The 18,552-nt window shown below is 37.4% G+C and overlaps 1 protein-coding gene across 2 annotated transcripts in view; it reads left to right on the top strand.

Moving 5' to 3' along the window:
* The window catches only part of LOC131060151 (CMP-sialic acid transporter 1), a 68,990-nt gene extending 51,341 nt beyond the window's left edge, over positions 1-17,649 (top strand). The window contains exons 6-8 of one of the 2 annotated variants that reach the window (XM_057993268.2): positions 15,941-16,127; positions 16,835-16,912; positions 17,112-17,649. In XM_057993268.2, coding sequence (XP_057849251.1) covers positions 15,941-16,127; positions 16,835-16,912; positions 17,112-17,255 — 409 coding nt within the window. In that variant the 3' untranslated portion in view covers positions 17,256-17,649. The remainder of the gene's footprint in view (positions 1-15,940; positions 16,128-16,834; positions 16,913-17,111) is intronic. The other variant, XM_057993269.2, reaches the window with a different exon arrangement.
* The last annotated feature ends 903 nt before the right edge of the window (positions 17,650-18,552 follow it).

Here is an 18,552-nt window from a genome sequence, read left to right as displayed (position 1 = left end):
AAGGTTACCTTCACCTGAATTCCTAGGATTAGGATTGCCTTCACTAACACTGGCTCCACCTTCGGCTGGTTTCTCTTCCAAAGTAAAAGACATAGCTATGCCCTGTTCTCTCAACTTCTGATGTTGAACGTCTACCCATCTGCGAGTACAAGACAAGACTGGTGCCATCAAATCATCTAAATCCACGGCCTCGGGCTCATTCCAATTCAAACTAATTGTTTTACTTTCTCTATCATATGAAGATTGGATGTGCCTGCCGTTGTCCTGAGCTTGGTCGGCCACTCTGTAAATCTTACATTTCCTGATGAAATCCAAAGGCAATCTAGAATGTATCCTTCGTTTCACTTCGAGATCATCTAGGAGATTCATCATAAAATCTTCAATTTGGTGCTCATGTCTAAATCTTCTACCGACCGTCTCCTCTAAATGTCCATGGGGATCAAAACTATTCCTCCAAGCAAAAGATGAAAAAGGATACAAGGCTAACTCCTTCTCTGCGTCATCCATGGCTGAGACATTGGGACATACCTCAACTGAATTACCCAAAATAATAGGTACCTGAACTCCATTCTGATGTCTGTGTCTGAATGCCTTCACATATGCTGCCAACTGCCTTGTTACTTCAAGTAACACAATTCTGTCTGTCGGGTACCTCGGCAACATGTATGGAGGTAAAGGACATCCATGCACTCTAATGTAAGTGAACTTGGGAAACTGAATGAACCAAGCACCGTACCTCTTGATGAATTCCTGGGCATCCTGAGATAATCTGTTGTGAATCCCTCCTTGCAACGTCCTTGTGATGTTCATCGTGAAAGTATCATTGACTAATTTGTAGTTCTTCCCTGGTGGATGATGCAAGTAGGTATAGGATTCACAAGCTCTGACCTCGCCGGGTCCTCTTCCAATCACTCCTCTGTGAGGTAGTCCTGCGTACTCAACGCTCCTGATTAAGGCATAGATGACGTATGAACTCATGTGGAAGGACTTAGTAGCCCTGAGTCTCCTCAACTGTACGTCTAAGCAATGGCTAATTATCCTAGCCCAATGTATCGTACCCTTTCCTTGAACAATCACCTGGATGAAGTAAAACATCCATTTCTCAAAATAGAAGGCATGAGGTGCTCCTGTAACTCTGTTGAGCATGGTAATCAAATCTCGGTACTCCTCCTGAAAATCAATCCGATGCGGTGTGTTCGGTACTTTGCTCAGACGGGGACGACTCTTGAGTAGCCAGTTCTTGTTGATTATGTTTAAGCAAGCATCTGGATCATCATCGTACACTGATCTGGCTCCTTCAATGCTCTTGTATATCATGTCCCTGTGCTCTGGAAGATGGAAGGCTTCACTTATGGCTTCCTCTGAAAGGTACGCCAAAGTGTTTCCCTCGTTGGACACAATTGTCCTGGACTGTGGATTGTAGTGACGGGCACACTCGATCATCAACTCGTGGCACTGAATAGCTGGAGGAAAACCGGCCGCCTTAATGATGCCACTCTCTATTATTCTCCGGGCGACAGGTGATGGCTTGCCGATGTAAGGGACCTCTCGGAACTTCTTCGTGCTAAAGTTCCCCAAGTTTGTATCTCCAATGTTGCTCCACTTTGACACGATCTTGGTCTCCACTTCTTCGGTCTTCTGATCCTCTTTCATGAGAGCCGAGCGGCTGGTGGATGCTCCCGCCTTTGGGGTCGCCATACCTACACAACATTTCATTATAAGAAATAGATTTTGCAATAAATAGCGTAAATAAGAGAGACAAATTTTTTAGGAAACCTCATGATAAGTCTCTAGAGTTATCATTTCCTAAAAAAAAACACGATTGAGCTAAGAGATTCAAAACTCAAAATTTCAAAATTTGAAATATGACGATGAATGAATAAAGCAATAATAATTAAATCGCCATACCTCGATAGAGAGCTAACTCTAGAATGCAAAAACGAAATTCGCCTAGGCAAAAATTGAGGTATAAAATAGTCTTCAATATGATCTCCTCAAAATTGACTTCGCCACCTCTGGAGAGAACGTGATCTTCAAGTATTGCCTTAGACGTGGTCTTAAATGATCTTCAAATTCGCCCTTGGTGTGGTCTTAGATGGATCTCCAAGTTCGCCCTTGGTGTGGTCTTCAAATTCGCACCACCTTTTGATAACTAAGCGCCACCCTTGGATGAATAAAACTCGCACCACCTTTGGTCTTCAACGCAATTCGCACTCCGCACAAGATGATACTAGCGCCACCTTTGGTTTGAAATCGCACCACCTTTGAACACACTTCGCACTATATTCGCCTCTTCTTGATTCGCATGAAGAAAGGTAAAAATGATTATGTGAAAATGAACATTTCACTCCCCTTATAAATAGCGCGCTCATCCTTTCACCCCTTAGGCCGACTTAACAAATAAAACCATTTTTAAATGATTTGCAATAAGATAACAAGGCCGACTTGCTTAATTGGGCGCTTCAAATCGATTTTTATATTAATTAAACAATTAATTGTTAATGCCTTGCGTTTTTTAAATGAGAATTTCGATTTTTAATAAAGGCAAAAAAATAATTAATAAAAGATAACGCCACATTAAATGCTAAATAAAAATGGATTTTCAATTTTTTAAATCGATTTAGCATTTAAGGAAAATTTGAATTGTTTAATTTGGCGCCAAAAATATGAAAATAAAGGGACGTACCTCATCGCTCTGGTCCCTTGGAGAGGGACAGGAGCGATCCACCATTTTTGTCTAGATTTTGCATTTTTCACGTTCAACTCCTTCATCTCCATGTTGAAAATCGATCATCTTGATGGTCCTTCGAATTTGATCGCCTTGTGTGCGCATATGGGTGTCTTTTAAGTGCATATCGCCCTGGTCCTTGTCCAAAGGACAGGAGCGATCTTCTAGTTTCCACGTTCAATATGCATCTTCTGTCTTCGATCTTCATTGTAGGGCGAATAACACCTATGCTCGTGTCTTTTGCGCTTATTCCATTTGTCTTCACGAAGTGTTCGGACGCATTAAAGGGATCATCGCCCTTGTCCCTTGGAGAGGGACAGGAGCGATCCACGTTTTCTCCTTAACCTTGGCAAGTTTGCACTTCGATCTTCATTGCAATGTCTTCCAAACGATGTCCCTTACCTTGCTTAACCTTGCCTTGCTCCGTTTTTGAAAGAACATGAGCGCTTTTGGCGATATCGCCCTGGTCCTTGTCCAAAGGACAGGAGCGATGTGAGCTTTTACCTTATTTGGCGATGTTTGGACGTTCAAAACCCTTGCGAATTATCCTCAAACGATGCCTTGGACCATATGCTATCTTAGGACGTCTTGACTTAGCTTGATCTTGAAGCAAAACAAGGAATCCAAAGCAAATCGCCCTGGTCCCTTGGAGAGGGACAGGAGCGATATAGTCTCCATGCTCAAAATGATGATCATTTCACGTTCAAAAACTCTTGTATATCATCTTTTATCACGCCATGGACCCTATAAAACATTGCAACGTCTTGTCCTTACGTAAATTTTGCATGAAATGGCCAATGCATCTAACATCGCCCTGGTCCCTTCCTGAGGGACAGGAGCGATCTATGTTATAGGGTGTCAATTTCTTCATTTTAACGTCCTTTGAGTGTTTGCGCATGACGAAGACGCCTTGAAATGTCCCTCGCCACCTTGTCTTGGCTTGTGTCGACCTTGAACTTTGGAGGAACGACCTTGAACTTGCGTAGGGAGTATTATCATCATTGTATCGCCCTGGTCCCTTGGAGAGGGACAGGAGCGATCCTCCCCTTGTGGCCATTATCTCACTTCGCCAGGTTCCAAGTTTATATTCAACGGACTCGTCCCTCTTTACTCTATTCGTCCATGCCTTGACATCATCTGTAACCTTGCAAGAAAAGCAATTATATCAAAAATCGCTCTGGTCCCTTCCTGAGGGACAGGAGCGAACTAGGCATTTAACACCGTTATGGACGTCCCAAAAATCTTCAATTTATATTCAATGCGTTCATCTCATGTTTTCCCTTGTTTTTGAACGTAAACTTGCCTTGACCTTTGTCTGGATTTTGCACAATGAAGGAAATCGCTCTGGTCCCTGGGAGAGGGACGAGAGCCACAAGGTACCTCGCCCTGGTCCCTTGGAGAGGGACAGGAGCGATTTGGTCAATATAGGCCATTCTCCTTCGTTTTTGCATATCAAATTATATTCATTTGGCAAAGCATCTTCCCTTAGACGTCCTCAAATCATTAAGTTTTCGAAATCTTGCAAGGACAAGGCGAAATTTGAATTGTAGCTCCGGTCCTTCACTGAGGGACAGGAGCGATTTTCCTCCTACAGGCCAAAATAACATGATTTTTCACATTTTAACACTTCACGAGGCGAAAACAAACCATTTCCAATGCCCAGGATCAAAATTCAAAAAAGTCAAAATTTGGTCAAAATATTCAATCGGACAAAAATTCACATTGACATCCAACACTTAGACAAATTTAAGCTCTGCATCAACATTCCAATTGAAAATTAGACAATTCTGGCGAATTTATTACATTCAAAATTTGCATCCTAGAAAGGAAGCTCAAAAAGCTCTCAAAAACGACTGGATTTTGGCTTGAAAAGGCAGAATTTAAAACCCTAAGGCTTGGCCCTAAATCCAGACAATCAACTAACTAACAAAACCCTAAAAACGAAAGCGAAAACGAGCGAAAAACAAGCAAAAAGAGGGGGTCCCCATTTGCGATGGGGCGATGTGTGAAATGGTCACAACACAACCCCAGGTCGAAACTTCAAAATCTAAATTGGAAACTATAATTAAATATTTTAAAATCTGTTGTATTGTTTAACAACTGGGAATGATACCTTGAAACTGAAAATTCTTAAGATGGCAAAATTTCAACTGTGAAACTAATTTAAAATAAAATCCCTGAAAGAGAACAGACCTTTGATATTGCTGGAAATGATATAACAGAAAAATGACATTCCTGAGAGGATATGATTGCCAATTCAGGGTGAATCCAGGACTACGTAGACAATGTCTTAGCTGATTACAGTCTTCAGACTAGTGTATAACATTTAATTTCATCCAAGTATCTCTTATGCCTCGAAGAGTATTTATAACATTTTCTACAATTTTTCTTTTGGTGTTTTACATGTGGGATAAATCATCTTCCAAAATATACATACAGTAAACCAACAAACCAGTTGACCCACAAGAGTGGGCTACACTGACCAACAAAAGACAATAAAAAACAGTTTCTGGTGGATCTATACAACTGATCCCCATTGTCATAAGATAAACAAGATTCATAAGTCATAACAGTTACTTCTTGAACTTCTTTGCCTTAAAAGTAATTGTAAAGCTATCCGATCAACTTTTTCTTGAAACTTTTCTTAATGAATGTTGCCATTGAAGTCAACTGGAAGATAATGAGGTTCTTTAACAGTTCTACCTTGTGGTGGATAATGTAGGGTTGGTGCCAAGTCTATGAGTTGCATTGGGTACAATCCACAAACTAAGAGACATGTCTACTTAATTTAAGTGTTGCACAATTTTAAACTTTCAATGGAAATGAATGAACAAATGTGAAAGTACCATCACACATTGAAACGAGACAAGACAAGGCAAATGAATGTTTCCTTTTCATCTTGAACAGGATATGATACCTATACATACTATGCTGTACTGTGCTGTACTTAAAAATTCCCAAGGCCATGTTATTCCATCAAGCCGATTCCTAAGGTCTGTGTGGCATGAAAATGTGTAGAAATGTCAGAATCTATTTGTAATTTTGTATCCCTGCATCTTCATTATTCATGTACTTTTTGAGATGTGGATAATATAATTTTTATTAATCACTAGAAGAAACATTTATAAAAGTTGATCAATCATTCAGCTTCCTTGTCCGTCACTTTCTTGTGAAGTTGAAATGATTGATTGGAGGATGTAGACACCATTGATAATGTGGCTTCATTCTGTAGTGACTGTGGAGCTTGACGTGCTTACTGTGTGAATCACATGTTATTGGCAGGAGGCAAAAAATGTACAGGCTGCGAGTTTGGTGTTGTATGGGTGTAGTGACACCTCAAAAACTGTACCTCTTTTTTAAATAATCAGAGTCAGTTCATAAGACTTTTACATGCTTAAAACATAATGTGATACTCATAAGTTTAACCACAATGTTTATTTGTTCAACACTAGGTGTTCCAATTTTCATATTCAACTGCTTAACAAACAATGATCTTAACATTAAGGACTTAATTCTTATTTCAGGTTCTACATCAAGTTCCATATCACACTCATCAGTTAGTGTTAATAACTTCAGTTACTTCACATTTTAATCCCAAATCTCTTAGAGGAGCAATAATGTATCATCCCTTGTTTAAGATTAAGGATTACTTATAGTTATTAATCTTTATGTTTAACTTCCCCTTTATAAGGTTAGAGGGTTCCATATTGATCCAAGAGGGAAACCTAATTTAGATTAGAGAACCTTTCTATATTCGATTCTCCTATCAGTGTACTAGGACTTTCCCAATTTAGCTCATAATGTAGGAGACATAAGACAGGCTTAGCAAAAGAGAATATTCATCCCATTTGTTTACTAAGTTGAATTAATTAATTATCCTAAAGTTTACTCTGATCGTGTATGTTCATAGAGATCCTGCTCTTCCCGAGTGGTCACTTGTTATTTGTTTCAGTGGTAACAATTCTTCTTAACTACATAATTTCTTAAATATCCTTAATTACATGTTAACCTCAAGATAGATACTTTATGATCCTTTCACATCCAGGTTGAATGTTCGTTATGAGATACAACTTCTTAATCTATCTTAAGAATAGGCGGTTACCTAACTGTTTAGTGATTTCAGATTAAATAATTGCTTCTTCATAAGAATAGACTTTTCCGGCTCTTTACTTCATATCATATGCAACATATAACATCAACTCCAATTCTTGAATTTCATCATTGATCAAGAAATGTAAATCTTTACATATTATCATACATTGATACAACAGACAATACCATAATTTTGTTGGCAGCAATTACATATTAATGATTTGATTCATTCTCAATCATGCAACAGTAAATACAATTCTTTTTCACTGTTTCATAAAAGTCATTACGTATTCATTTCATGATTCATGACAATAACTAGTATTAATAATGAATCTTGTCCCTTTCCTATAACTCAATTGCATTTATTCAACTTAAGATCATCTAGAGTATAATGCTTAGAAGCATTGAACATACATAGCTCTGTCACAGCTTTACCACTGAATACACATCACAGAATGAAGTATCATGCTACAGTACTACAGGCATTTCAAGATACATAACTTGTCATAAGAGTTCACTTACAACTTACAAGAATATAATGATACAACACTATAAACATGCAATGCACATAATTCTGTCACTGAATTTCATTGACTAGAATATAACAGTGATAAGGAAAAACTGGAACAGTGATATAAATTACTATTTCCACCTTGGGTTTCATCTGCATATACAATGAGTACTAGGTATTACGGTTAACAAGTGCATCCAATACTCCCCTCAGGACCAGGATCTTTGACACAGATAGATAGGCACAGAACTTTCTCAGATTTGCTGTCTCAGATTTAAACATGCCACAATCCAAATTCTCACCAGCATTCCAGCAGGATCAATTTCTTCAAGCTCCAATAGACCTCAAGCTCTTATCAAATTTTCAAGAGTGGTAGTGCATTATGGGCTCAACCATAGGACCACGATGGTTACAGGACACGATTTCAACAAAGCTTTAATGATCACAAAACAACCTAGCACCAGGGCATGATCAATGGCTCGTTGAGAGTGAGAATGGTCATTCAAATCTAGTTTGTGATTAAATTCCTTGTATAGTTCAAAGGTAAGGTTACAGGGTTTTGATCAAACAAACTATAGCCAGAGAGAAATGTTTAACTCTGAAGTAAACATTGAACAAACCCTTTCCAACAATTCCTAAACCAAATATAGTCACAATATTAATTACAACTAACAAGCCCACTGAGTTTTCATTTTCAACTAAAACAGAACAATCATTAGGTAGACTGTACTTAACTAGATTCACATCTCAAATCACCTTTGCAACACACGATCTTGACACTAAGATTACAAGAACTGTTGTACAAGAAGAGGATGAGTTGTGTAGGCTTATTCTCGCACAAAGAGTAAAGCATCATTAATACCACCAACGCTAAACACTGACAAGATAATCTTGACAGTCTTAACACTGCTGCATTGTCTTATCAACTTTAATATGGAAGCCCAGGTTGTCAAAATCACAATAGCATAAAATCTTTCACAGAACCCGGTACTTCTCTGAGACAATCACTAATCATCTCAAAATCAAGGTACATACCAAGTTAAACATTCATGTCCGAGGCAGATGAAATGTCACAGACTATTGAACAGACTCAACATATCATTGTCAAAAATAGCAGTCTTAATACCCCCCTATTATTATCTATAGCTCACCAAGGTCACAACAACTTAGCAGTTAGCATAGACCACAAGTTTTGTCTCAGATATGATGCCACCTAACCCTCACAGTTCACAGAATCTCCATGGTAAAACTCAGTTTATTAGGATTGATATTTCTTCCAAGGACTGTGAAGTCAAGACCTCTCAATTCATTCTATAAAGGGATTAGGGTTTAGTAACCCAACCCTGATTTTATAACTCCACTATCAGAAGGAGAACAATAGGGATCTTGATTCCTGGTTGATGATTTTTAAACTATTGAATGACAGGATAGCCGTAATATTCACCCTAAGATACATTCATAAACACAAATACAAGAAACCAAAGATTCAAATGAAACCCTATAACTGTGTAATTCAAATAACTTGAGTGATATAACTGTACAAGGATATAGTAGCAGAGATAGAATGACCTATACTAAATCCATTTTTCAATTTGACAAATACATTATTACATACAAGCCATAAGCTCTATACCCTTTTTAGGGTTCTTGAGTACTCTTTTCCTTCTACTTGCTCACAGTCAAAATGCCCTTTTCTTTTTTCATTCCAAGGTAAATCACGATTTTTAGAATCTGTAAACCTTAACCCAAAATTAGATTACGCTCATTCACAAATTAAAATAGTCAAGGGATTGGTGATTTACCAAGAGTGAAAGAAAAACAAACAAAAGTTGCAAACCCAAGATCTTGATCAGTAGCTTACATTCCAAGCTGGTTTCCAGTTCACTTAAATAAACCATACAAGGGACAACACTTAAATAAACCATACCTTGACAGTCTCACTTCGAATGCATTAAATGGTGATGACAGTGTATTCAATGCACATTGGATGCCATCTACGACTTATTTAGTTATTTCCCAAATTTCCTGCCAATGAACTTACATGTGCCTTAGGTTCAAAATAAGGATCAGCTTGCAACTTTAGCTTATACGAAATTTAAAGCATTAGCATAAAATATAATGTCCTTGATTTTAAGTGACAATTAATTAAATTGATTTTTATTAAGTTGTCAAAAAATTAAAAGATATAGTCAATTGAAATTAATTTAATTAAATAATAATAAAATAATAAAAATATTATTAAAATGTCACTTTATTAGACAATGTTCTTCAAATATTAAAGTCAGGGAAGTCGGCCTAATATTCTAGATGCTTATTGGAGTTCTTTATAAAGAGGCTGGATGGAGGAAGTAAGGCATGCTGTGAATCTGATATGACAATTTATGAACTTCTGAGGACGAAAACCCTTGGACTTGAAGGTGTGGATGAAAACCCATTCTTTCCTGTGGAGTGTTTGCATGGCAGCAGGCAATATTGAGCAAATTTGTGAAGTCTCCTTTGGAGATAAATTTGATGAATGTTTCTGGAATAAAGTTATTGCCAGGTTGAGGTAATTGGTATTGAATTGTTATTTGGGAAAAGCTATTATATTCTGAATATTTTTTACTGCCATTGCCATATTTTGATTATTGCTTTTGAGTCCGATATAATATAGTGATTGAAAAATAATTGAAGCTTCCCCAGCATATTATAATTTTGGGTTCTGAATTAATATTTCATGTTATGAACTAGCTGATTCAGGCAATCTGTTGTGTAAGGGCTATATACAAAGAGAGTTCGATATTTGATTAATATTGTGAGTTGTGTCTTTGGTTATATCTGCCGTTTCATTGCATTGGTGCCTATTGGGGACAATCGTTTTGACCACAGCTATCAAAGAGATCAGCGATTATATCAAAGGAGCCGGAATATGATTTTTGGGATAAAGATTATTATTGTGGCTGATATGAAGAAAGGAATGCGAACAGCTTGAAATAATATTTAAGAAGTTCAAACGATTGAAGGTTATATGTGGTATCAGGTGCTATTCAGGAAGTGATAGGTGGTGTAATATTTGGCAAGGCACTCCGACTAGTGAAACAGCCAGCTATCTCAGATTGAGAACAGCCGCATCTTGGCGTGAGTTTATTAAGCTTGGGACCCCACTGCTTGGCGCTACATGCTTTGTCCTTTGGCAGTGCTGGTCTTATCTCTCATCAAACAATCCGTGGTTTCCTATTGGTGCGATTGCTTCAGAAGCTTTATCTGCTGTGTTAAGGGATCATGGTGCTTTTGGATTCAAGGCATAGATACAGCATTACTAGGGGGGCCTCATCTTTGACTGGTTCGAATCTTTGATATTAGGAGATTACCACTGCATCTGATTTCATTCAATTACTTCTGATCGAATACTCTTCTTTGTTTTGGCAATTTCCAACGCCAAATATTGACTTGCATCTATCCAGTCATTACCCACAGATCATATTGAGACTATATCAAGGGGAAGTTGTACATCTGTTCTCAAACTCTGAAAGTCCATTCTTCTGAAACTCTCTAATAATAAAGACATTGGCTTTAAAAATATTTGGTGTAAAGCAGCATCACCATTGAGGTGGCAGCATTTTCATTTCTCAGTTGAAGTGTGCCAGGAGTTTGCTGGATAAGTTCAGGATGCAAGATTGCAAACCTTCATCTACACCTATGGAGAAAGGGCTGAAACTATCAGCCAAATCAGATTCACCTGTGGTGAATGAGTTAACTTTCAGGCAACTAGTTGGTAGTCTCATCTATCGTACAGCCACTAGACTTGATCTTAGCTATGTTGTGAGCTACATATCTCGTTTCATGACAGCACCTAAAGTAGAACATTGGTTTGCAGCGAAGTGTGTATTGAGATATGTGAAAGGGACACCTGACTTTGGCATTTTGTACAACACAAGCAAAGATCCTCGGCTGATTGGCTTAACAGACTTAGATTGGGTAGGTTTTGTTGATGACAGGAAGTATACCTCTGGGTATGTTTTCAGTCTTGGTACAGGTGCAGTCACATGAACCGGTAAGAAGCAACAGGTAGTAGCTCTTTCTTCAACAGAAGCATAGTATCGTGGAACTTGTCAAGGCAGCATGTGAGGCAGTTTGGTTTTGAAGGATGCTTTCTGACATGAAAATGTCTCAAGCAGGGCCTTCACCCTTGTTCTGTGACAATCAATGGGTGTTGAAACTTGCCAAGAATCCAGTCTTACACGAGTGAACCAAACATGTAGAGCTTCATTGTCACTTCATCCGACATCTTGTTGAAGATGGAATTGTGGTCTTGCAGTATGTTTCAACCGTGGATTAGACTACAAACATTCTCACCAAGTCTCTAAGCCTGGACAAGATCGTAAAATTCAAGGGGCACCTTGCTTTAGTGATACTATGATCATAAAGGGAGATGTTGTGACGTATTCACACATCGCCCCATTGCAAATGGGGACCCCCACTTTTTCTCTTTTTAGGTTAGTTGTCTTAGCTTAGCTATTGGTAGTAGTAAGGTCTTTTGCTATTAGCCTTTCGTTTGAAGACGTGCACTTTCTCAGGTGGCTAGGCAATGGTAGTCATTTCTCCCACCTTTGGTTGGAAAGAGGTTGAGTGATGTCAATTTGAGCATGGTAGGTAAGGAAGGTCAATTACAAGTTGAAAGGGCAAAATTTGACTAAGTACATGAAGATTTCTTTTGCTCCCTCTCAGGAGCAAATACGTCTTCCTTTGCTCATTCACAAGAGCGAATACGTCTTCCTTTGCTCATTCACTATTGGTCATCACAAATTGCAATGTGGAGCTTTGAGCGAGCAACGAGTTTGATCTTTTAGCCTGGCTTAATGCAAAATTTGGCTAAGTACATGAAGATTTCCTTTGCTCCCTCTTAGGAGCGAATATGTCTTCCTTTGCTCATTCACAGGAGCGAAGTCATCTTCGTGACATTAGGTGAAGGTGATTTAATGACTTTTGCACATGAGGACTAAAAAAACTTAAGAGATAGATTGATGGAATGGAGTGAATGGACAAAAATTTAGTTAAGTGTGAAAAAATTTCCATTGCTCCCTAATTAGAGCGAATTATACTTCCATTGCTCCTCATTAGGAGCGAATACGTCTTCCTTTGCTCTCTCATGAGAGCGAATTTGATTCCAAAACCTCCCTTAATGATAATTTGACATATCTACACACTAGGAGAGCCAAACTACAAGATTTAAGTTGATGAAAAGAGGAGAATTGATGAAACCTAGCTAAGTGGTGAATTTGAGGGTTACTTCCATTGCTCCTTTGATTGGAGCGAATTATACTTCCATCGCTCCTCATTAGGAGCGAATACACCTTCCTTTGCTCTCTCATGAGAGTGATTTTGATTCTAAAGCCTTCCTTGAGGTTAATTTGACACATTCACATGCATGGATGGCAAGAATACCCAAACGTGAGTTGATGGAATATAGCTAAGTGGTAGAATTAAGACTATTTCCATTGCCCTCACCTTGGAGCGAATTCCTCTTCCTTTGCTCCTTCATGAGAGTGAATCCACTTCTAAGGCATTCATTGAGGGCTAGTTGATGATCTTTTGTGCATAGAGACTAAAACCTAAGACACGAGTTGGTGAAACCAAGCTAGAGGGCGAATTTGAGGTCACTCCCATTGTTTGAGTCTCGTAGCGAAAAACACTTACTTTGCTCCCTCCTAGGAGTGAAATACGTCTTCCTTTGCTCTTTCATGAGAGCGAATTTGCTCCTAAGGTCTCACACGAAGGTAATTTGATGCATTTGAGTGGATGAAATGGAGGGTAAATAGAGGAAATCAAGCTAAGTGTGTAAATTGTAATGACTTCCATTGCTCATCATTTGAAGCGAATGTCACTTCCTTTACATTCATGTTGGAGTGATTTCCATGGCCATCACATTGGAGCGAATTTATCTTCCATTGCTTCCTTCTAGGAGGGAAAGTTACTTCCATTGCTCCCCTGTAGGAGCAAACTTCCTCCATTTGCACTAAAAAAAGTCCGAAATTCTTCTTTTAGTGTGATAGGGAGTGTATTGATTCAGTTAATTTTGTTATTTCATCAATATGATTCAAAATGTCTTCTTTTCCAGGTCTGATTGAAGAATCAAAGCCGGGAGTGAGGAAGCACATTCAAGACTACACCAAGATGGAACACAACACAAGGCGAGCATGACATTCAAAAGAAGAAGGATTTCACCGACAAGCACAGTGATACCAAGAAAGGTGACTGCGCAAGGACTTTAGGATATTCAAAAGATTTCATAAAGAAGAGAGGTCTTACAATCATCTCAAGGCGAGATGGGCAAGCAAGGGAAGAGGGTCAAACTTGATCATCATCACACCAAGCTTTTGAGCAAGTGAATAATGTTGAGTATCAAGAGATATTGCTCAATGCTGATTCATGATGATGAATGACGTTTACAGGTGTAAATTGAGGAGGCATCCCAGTCACTACTCTACCAATTAGAGGAAGTCTTACACTAGCATGTCTCGATTCAATGAACCAAGCTCACCCGTGGGGGCACAAACTCCAATGTACCTACCCCCACTATCTAATGGTCAAATGCTCTAGAGATGACATGTGTCGAAATGTTGTAATTATTTCATTGGCCAGAATAAAGTTGGTTGTAACAAACCCTAATTAGGGTTTCATTGTACAATCTTGAACATTGATGGGGTTCAATCCTAGCCACTCATTGTAATGAGCTCTCTATATGAAGGCTCAAGCTCTTCATTTGTAAAGGTTAATAGTTAATAGTGAATAGTCAATAGGAGGTTAATAGAGAGACAATATGAGTAGAAAATAGTTAGATCATTAGAATAGAAGTTAGATTAGGAGAAGGCAAAGATTGTTGCTAAAATCTTGTTGTAAAAGGCATATGATTTCATTAAAGCTATGGTGAATTAATGTGTCATTTCAACAAGTTGCATGGTCTCTACTTCTCAATTCATTTTGCTTTCATGTTGACTAGGTGGATGAAAGAACGTAGTGTATGATTTATGGTGAAACTCTTAATCCATACCACTAGCCTCTTGCTGATTGTAAATGCGCCTTACGTGGTCGACTGGAATACTTGAATGAGTTTAAGTTCAATTGTTATTCAACCATTGATATGCATTCAATTGATGGTGTCTATGCTTGATAATGATTTGAAAATCATCTAATATCCTTAGAAGATCACACTAAGCTTTGTGGAGTTGTTACTTTGCATGTCAAAGCAAGGCTTAGTCGAGTTTCACCAAAGATTGTCTGTCATTCCTACATTCTTAGACTTCCCAAACCCTCCTTTTTTGCTCTTTTTTTAATTCTCCAAGCAAGTAGATAAAATCTAGGTTCCAAAATTCAAGCATTCATGTATAATGTAAGACCCCTTGAAGAAACATCAATCACAACGACCAATTGTGCTTATCCACACGTTGTGACCCAACATTGAGGAACCTTGGAGTTGTCTCAAGTGATCCTTGTGCAAATCTTCAGCATTTGAGAGACTTTGTTCAAGAGAGGATAAGATACTTTTGGTATTTTATTTTGTGTTCGCATGTGCCTAAAAAACACATCAACAGGAGGGTATTAAAGTATTTATTGTATTATTTAATGGTCATATAGTTGTTTTTAGTTATTTAGTTTATTTCTATTTCTGCTTTCTGTTTATGATTGTTTCTTATAGAAACATTGTCATGTAATCTTTTATTTAAGGAGTCTTTTGTCTCCTTGTTAATTCAAGCAATTACTATTTCAACATCATGTTCATGAGATAGGAATAATTTACATTAAACTCATCGATTACCAGAGTCCATGATGTTTATTGCATAAGATTTCTGGACTCAATTGTGTAGAGTTGTTTTGCATCAATGTTTCGGATCACACTCCGTGATCCATCATCAGGATGATAAAGAGCAGCTGAAGGAGAATAACTTACATTACAAATTTACAAATGATTCTTAATAAACGGCTGTCTCCCGCCAACCACCTAACTAGCATATCAGAAACTTCTCATGAACCACCGCACATACTAATTAGTTTACTAAAAATAAGGACATTGGCTTCTATTATAATTTAAGTGCAATAACAATGGATATTTACAAGCTTTTGTATCACACCAACCATAAAAGCCAATATAGTAAACACAATAATAGAGAAATGAAATTGTATTGCAAAGAATCAGCTGGCTTACTGGTTTTATGCCCGTCTAATGTCATAAGTTGTTGTATAGTCCACCAGGTGCTCACATTCAAGTGTGTACAAACTGGATAGAGACCCCCAGCACTGATGATATTTTTATTGCTTGTACGTCTTCCATATGCATATGTGCAAATGTGTAACATAGAGATTTGATTTCAGTTGATATGGATGTTGTAGAATTCTGATTTGACTGGGCAAATAAATGATTGTTCATGGTTTCTGCAGTGATTTTTTTTTTCAAACTTATAAACTTTTAATACTTTGTTATATATTCTCTTAAAGTCATTTTTATTATTCTGAAACTTTGAATGTTTCTTCATAGGATGCACCTCATCATTTCTGGCCCATTTATTTTTCCAGTTTGTAAAATGCACCTACCATCAGAGAGTATTAAGTTGTGGCAGGATACTGTTCTGCAGGTTTGGTGTGCTTTTCAATATGTTAAGACTGATAATGGATGATGTTACTGCTGGATTTGAAAGAGGACCATGGTGGCAACACCTTTTCAATAATTATGACTATGTAACATGGCTGGTTGTCCTTAATTTGGGTTCCACCGGTTTATTAGTTTCCTGGCTGATGAAATATGCAGACAATATTGTCAAGGTGAATGATCATTTTGCCCTTCTCAGTTTATTTGTCTCCTACTGTTGATAGTATGAATGTCCTTTCATAGGTAAAAAGAAATCATATTATCATAGAGTAAAAGAGTGAAAAAATGTACAATTGAATCACTGCCCAATTGGATTTACTGCATTACAGGTTTTCATATAGATGATTTAATTCATTAGCAATGACCTATAAAGAAAAAAATAGTTACCTTTATATGGCATAGTTAAACAAAACCTATAAAGAAAAAAATAGTTACCTTTATATGGCAAAGTGAAACAAAATGCTGCATTCTTCTTTATGGCAGGCGTGATTAATGATTACATACAATATATTTCCTAGTTTGAATAGGGACAATAATAACTTGCTAACTGGATTTTCTCATTCAGTAATTATTCTGCACTTCCCTAATTACCAAGGCCTAAAGCAACTTAGGGTCCTTATAGAAGGGATAGCACTTGCTTTGACATTACATGCGTTGTTTTTCAATGATTTGCTTTTATCGATGCAAAATGCTTTTATAATATGGTCTTTCAAGCACAATAAGTACACTATTTGGTTTGGTTTTGGTGGCATAATATGGAATTTGGCAGAGATGCTAATGCTTTTTTAATCCAATTCAATGCAATTTATAATTTATTTAATTGTTCTGTTTTCTATGTTATGCACCTACTTAATGAGTGAAATATCCATGTTTTACAAAGGTCTATGCAACATCTATGGCAATGCTTCTTACTATGGTTTTGTCGGTTTATTTATTTGATTTCAAGCCAACATTGCAGGTATGATGCTTTTTACTTGACAGTTGTTTCACTTTTCTGTTTCTATCAACCTTCTGTCTGTTTCCAGGATAAGCTGCAAGTGTATTAGAACTTTACTCCAGTACCTTGCACATTTGTTTACCACTGGATAGTATTTTATGTCAACATTAGCAGATTGTGATTTCTATGAGACTGACTTAAATGCCTTTCATTTTTTCAGCTTTTCTTGGGCGTCTTGATCTGCATTATGTCTCTTCAAATGTATTTTACACCTGGTCATATGCTTGTAGATTTGCCATCCAAATCAAGGCTGCCAACAGAAACTCTTAATGCAGTAAAAATAGATCAGAGAGTCGAATCATGAGATTCTTCAATTGTTTTGTTTGTGCGAAGGCACTTTCTGCAGTAATTGTAAATGGCACTCTGTTTGGGAATTGGTATTTTCATTATCTACTTGAATTAACATATGGCTTACTATCAGTCACCTGGAGATGTTGTGCATACTATGGATACAGTTATGGGGATGCCATTTTGAACTCAAGGTACGTCAATACATTTGTAAGGGCATATACCTTATGGCTATAATATATACAAATATAGTAAACTGTAAATGTGGGTATAGGGATGGAGTCCTCATCCTGATAACTGAATTTCTCTGGTGACTATAATTACTATTCATTCATTCTTGTTTCACTTCTGAGAAGTATGAACAAATAGTTCATCAGCACAAATGATTGAAGAATGGGTTTTTTGATTTCTCTCTAGTTTACTTACTGTTCTTTTTCCTCCAAATTCAGAACTACCAGTTACTAAGTAATTCACAGTAGCAGATCATAGAATGGGCTGTAAACAGTTAAGGTTCTTGATAGACAGATAGTGGACATTGGATTTACTATGACGTGTCTTCTGGGGATTTTGTTGTGTGGACTTAAAAGCTTTTGATCAAATTAGCTGCTTTGAATCAATAATTCATGGTGAAGGCTTCTTATAAGAGAATTCCTAACAAGATTTATACAAAAGTATGGTTTTAAAACATAATATGATATCTCAGTCAGACTTTACAGATCTAAATAATTTACCAGATGGAAATATCTGTTTTTTTCCTTATTAAGAAAGGATTCACCCAAACCTATGTACAATTATGCACACCTGTCTCTGATTTGAGGGTGCATGTACCTTATCTGGAAATAGATGTTTCTGAATCAAAACTAGTGGTTGCTTTTGCGATTATAGCCCCACTGGAAATGATCAAATGCAAAAAAGAAGAAAAGTATTCCTGTCCCATGACTTAACTTTGCTTATTTGGTTTGCTGTAAAATCTTTTGGAGGTAAATGTAAGAGAGTTTACGTGAGAGAACTGTTTACTACAGTAAGTATGTTTTTGACTGTTTTTAGTTTATCAGCTGTTAAAATAGAAGACCGAGGGAATTATTTTTGCACCAAAAGCAGGTTTTGACTGCTTTTCAGCAGCACTTGTCAACTCTCCAAAATTTTTCTGAGAAGTCCCTTTTACTGCGAAGGAAGGCGTGGATTCTTTTAATGAACTTTCTTTTGGGAATTAGTCCTTACATGGGTGTTTAGGTTAGCATTATCAGTGTGTGTAACAGAATAGAGTTATGTAACTTAATATCAAGTTGTTGAGAAACAACTTAATATTATAT

This window comes from Cryptomeria japonica, chromosome 7 (assembly GCF_030272615.1).
Source record: "Cryptomeria japonica chromosome 7, Sugi_1.0, whole genome shotgun sequence".
Classification (NCBI taxonomy): domain Eukaryota; kingdom Viridiplantae; phylum Streptophyta; class Pinopsida; order Cupressales; family Cupressaceae; genus Cryptomeria; species Cryptomeria japonica.
The sequence above is the reverse complement of the archived record's forward strand: the minus strand, read 5'-3'. Positions and strand labels throughout refer to the sequence as shown.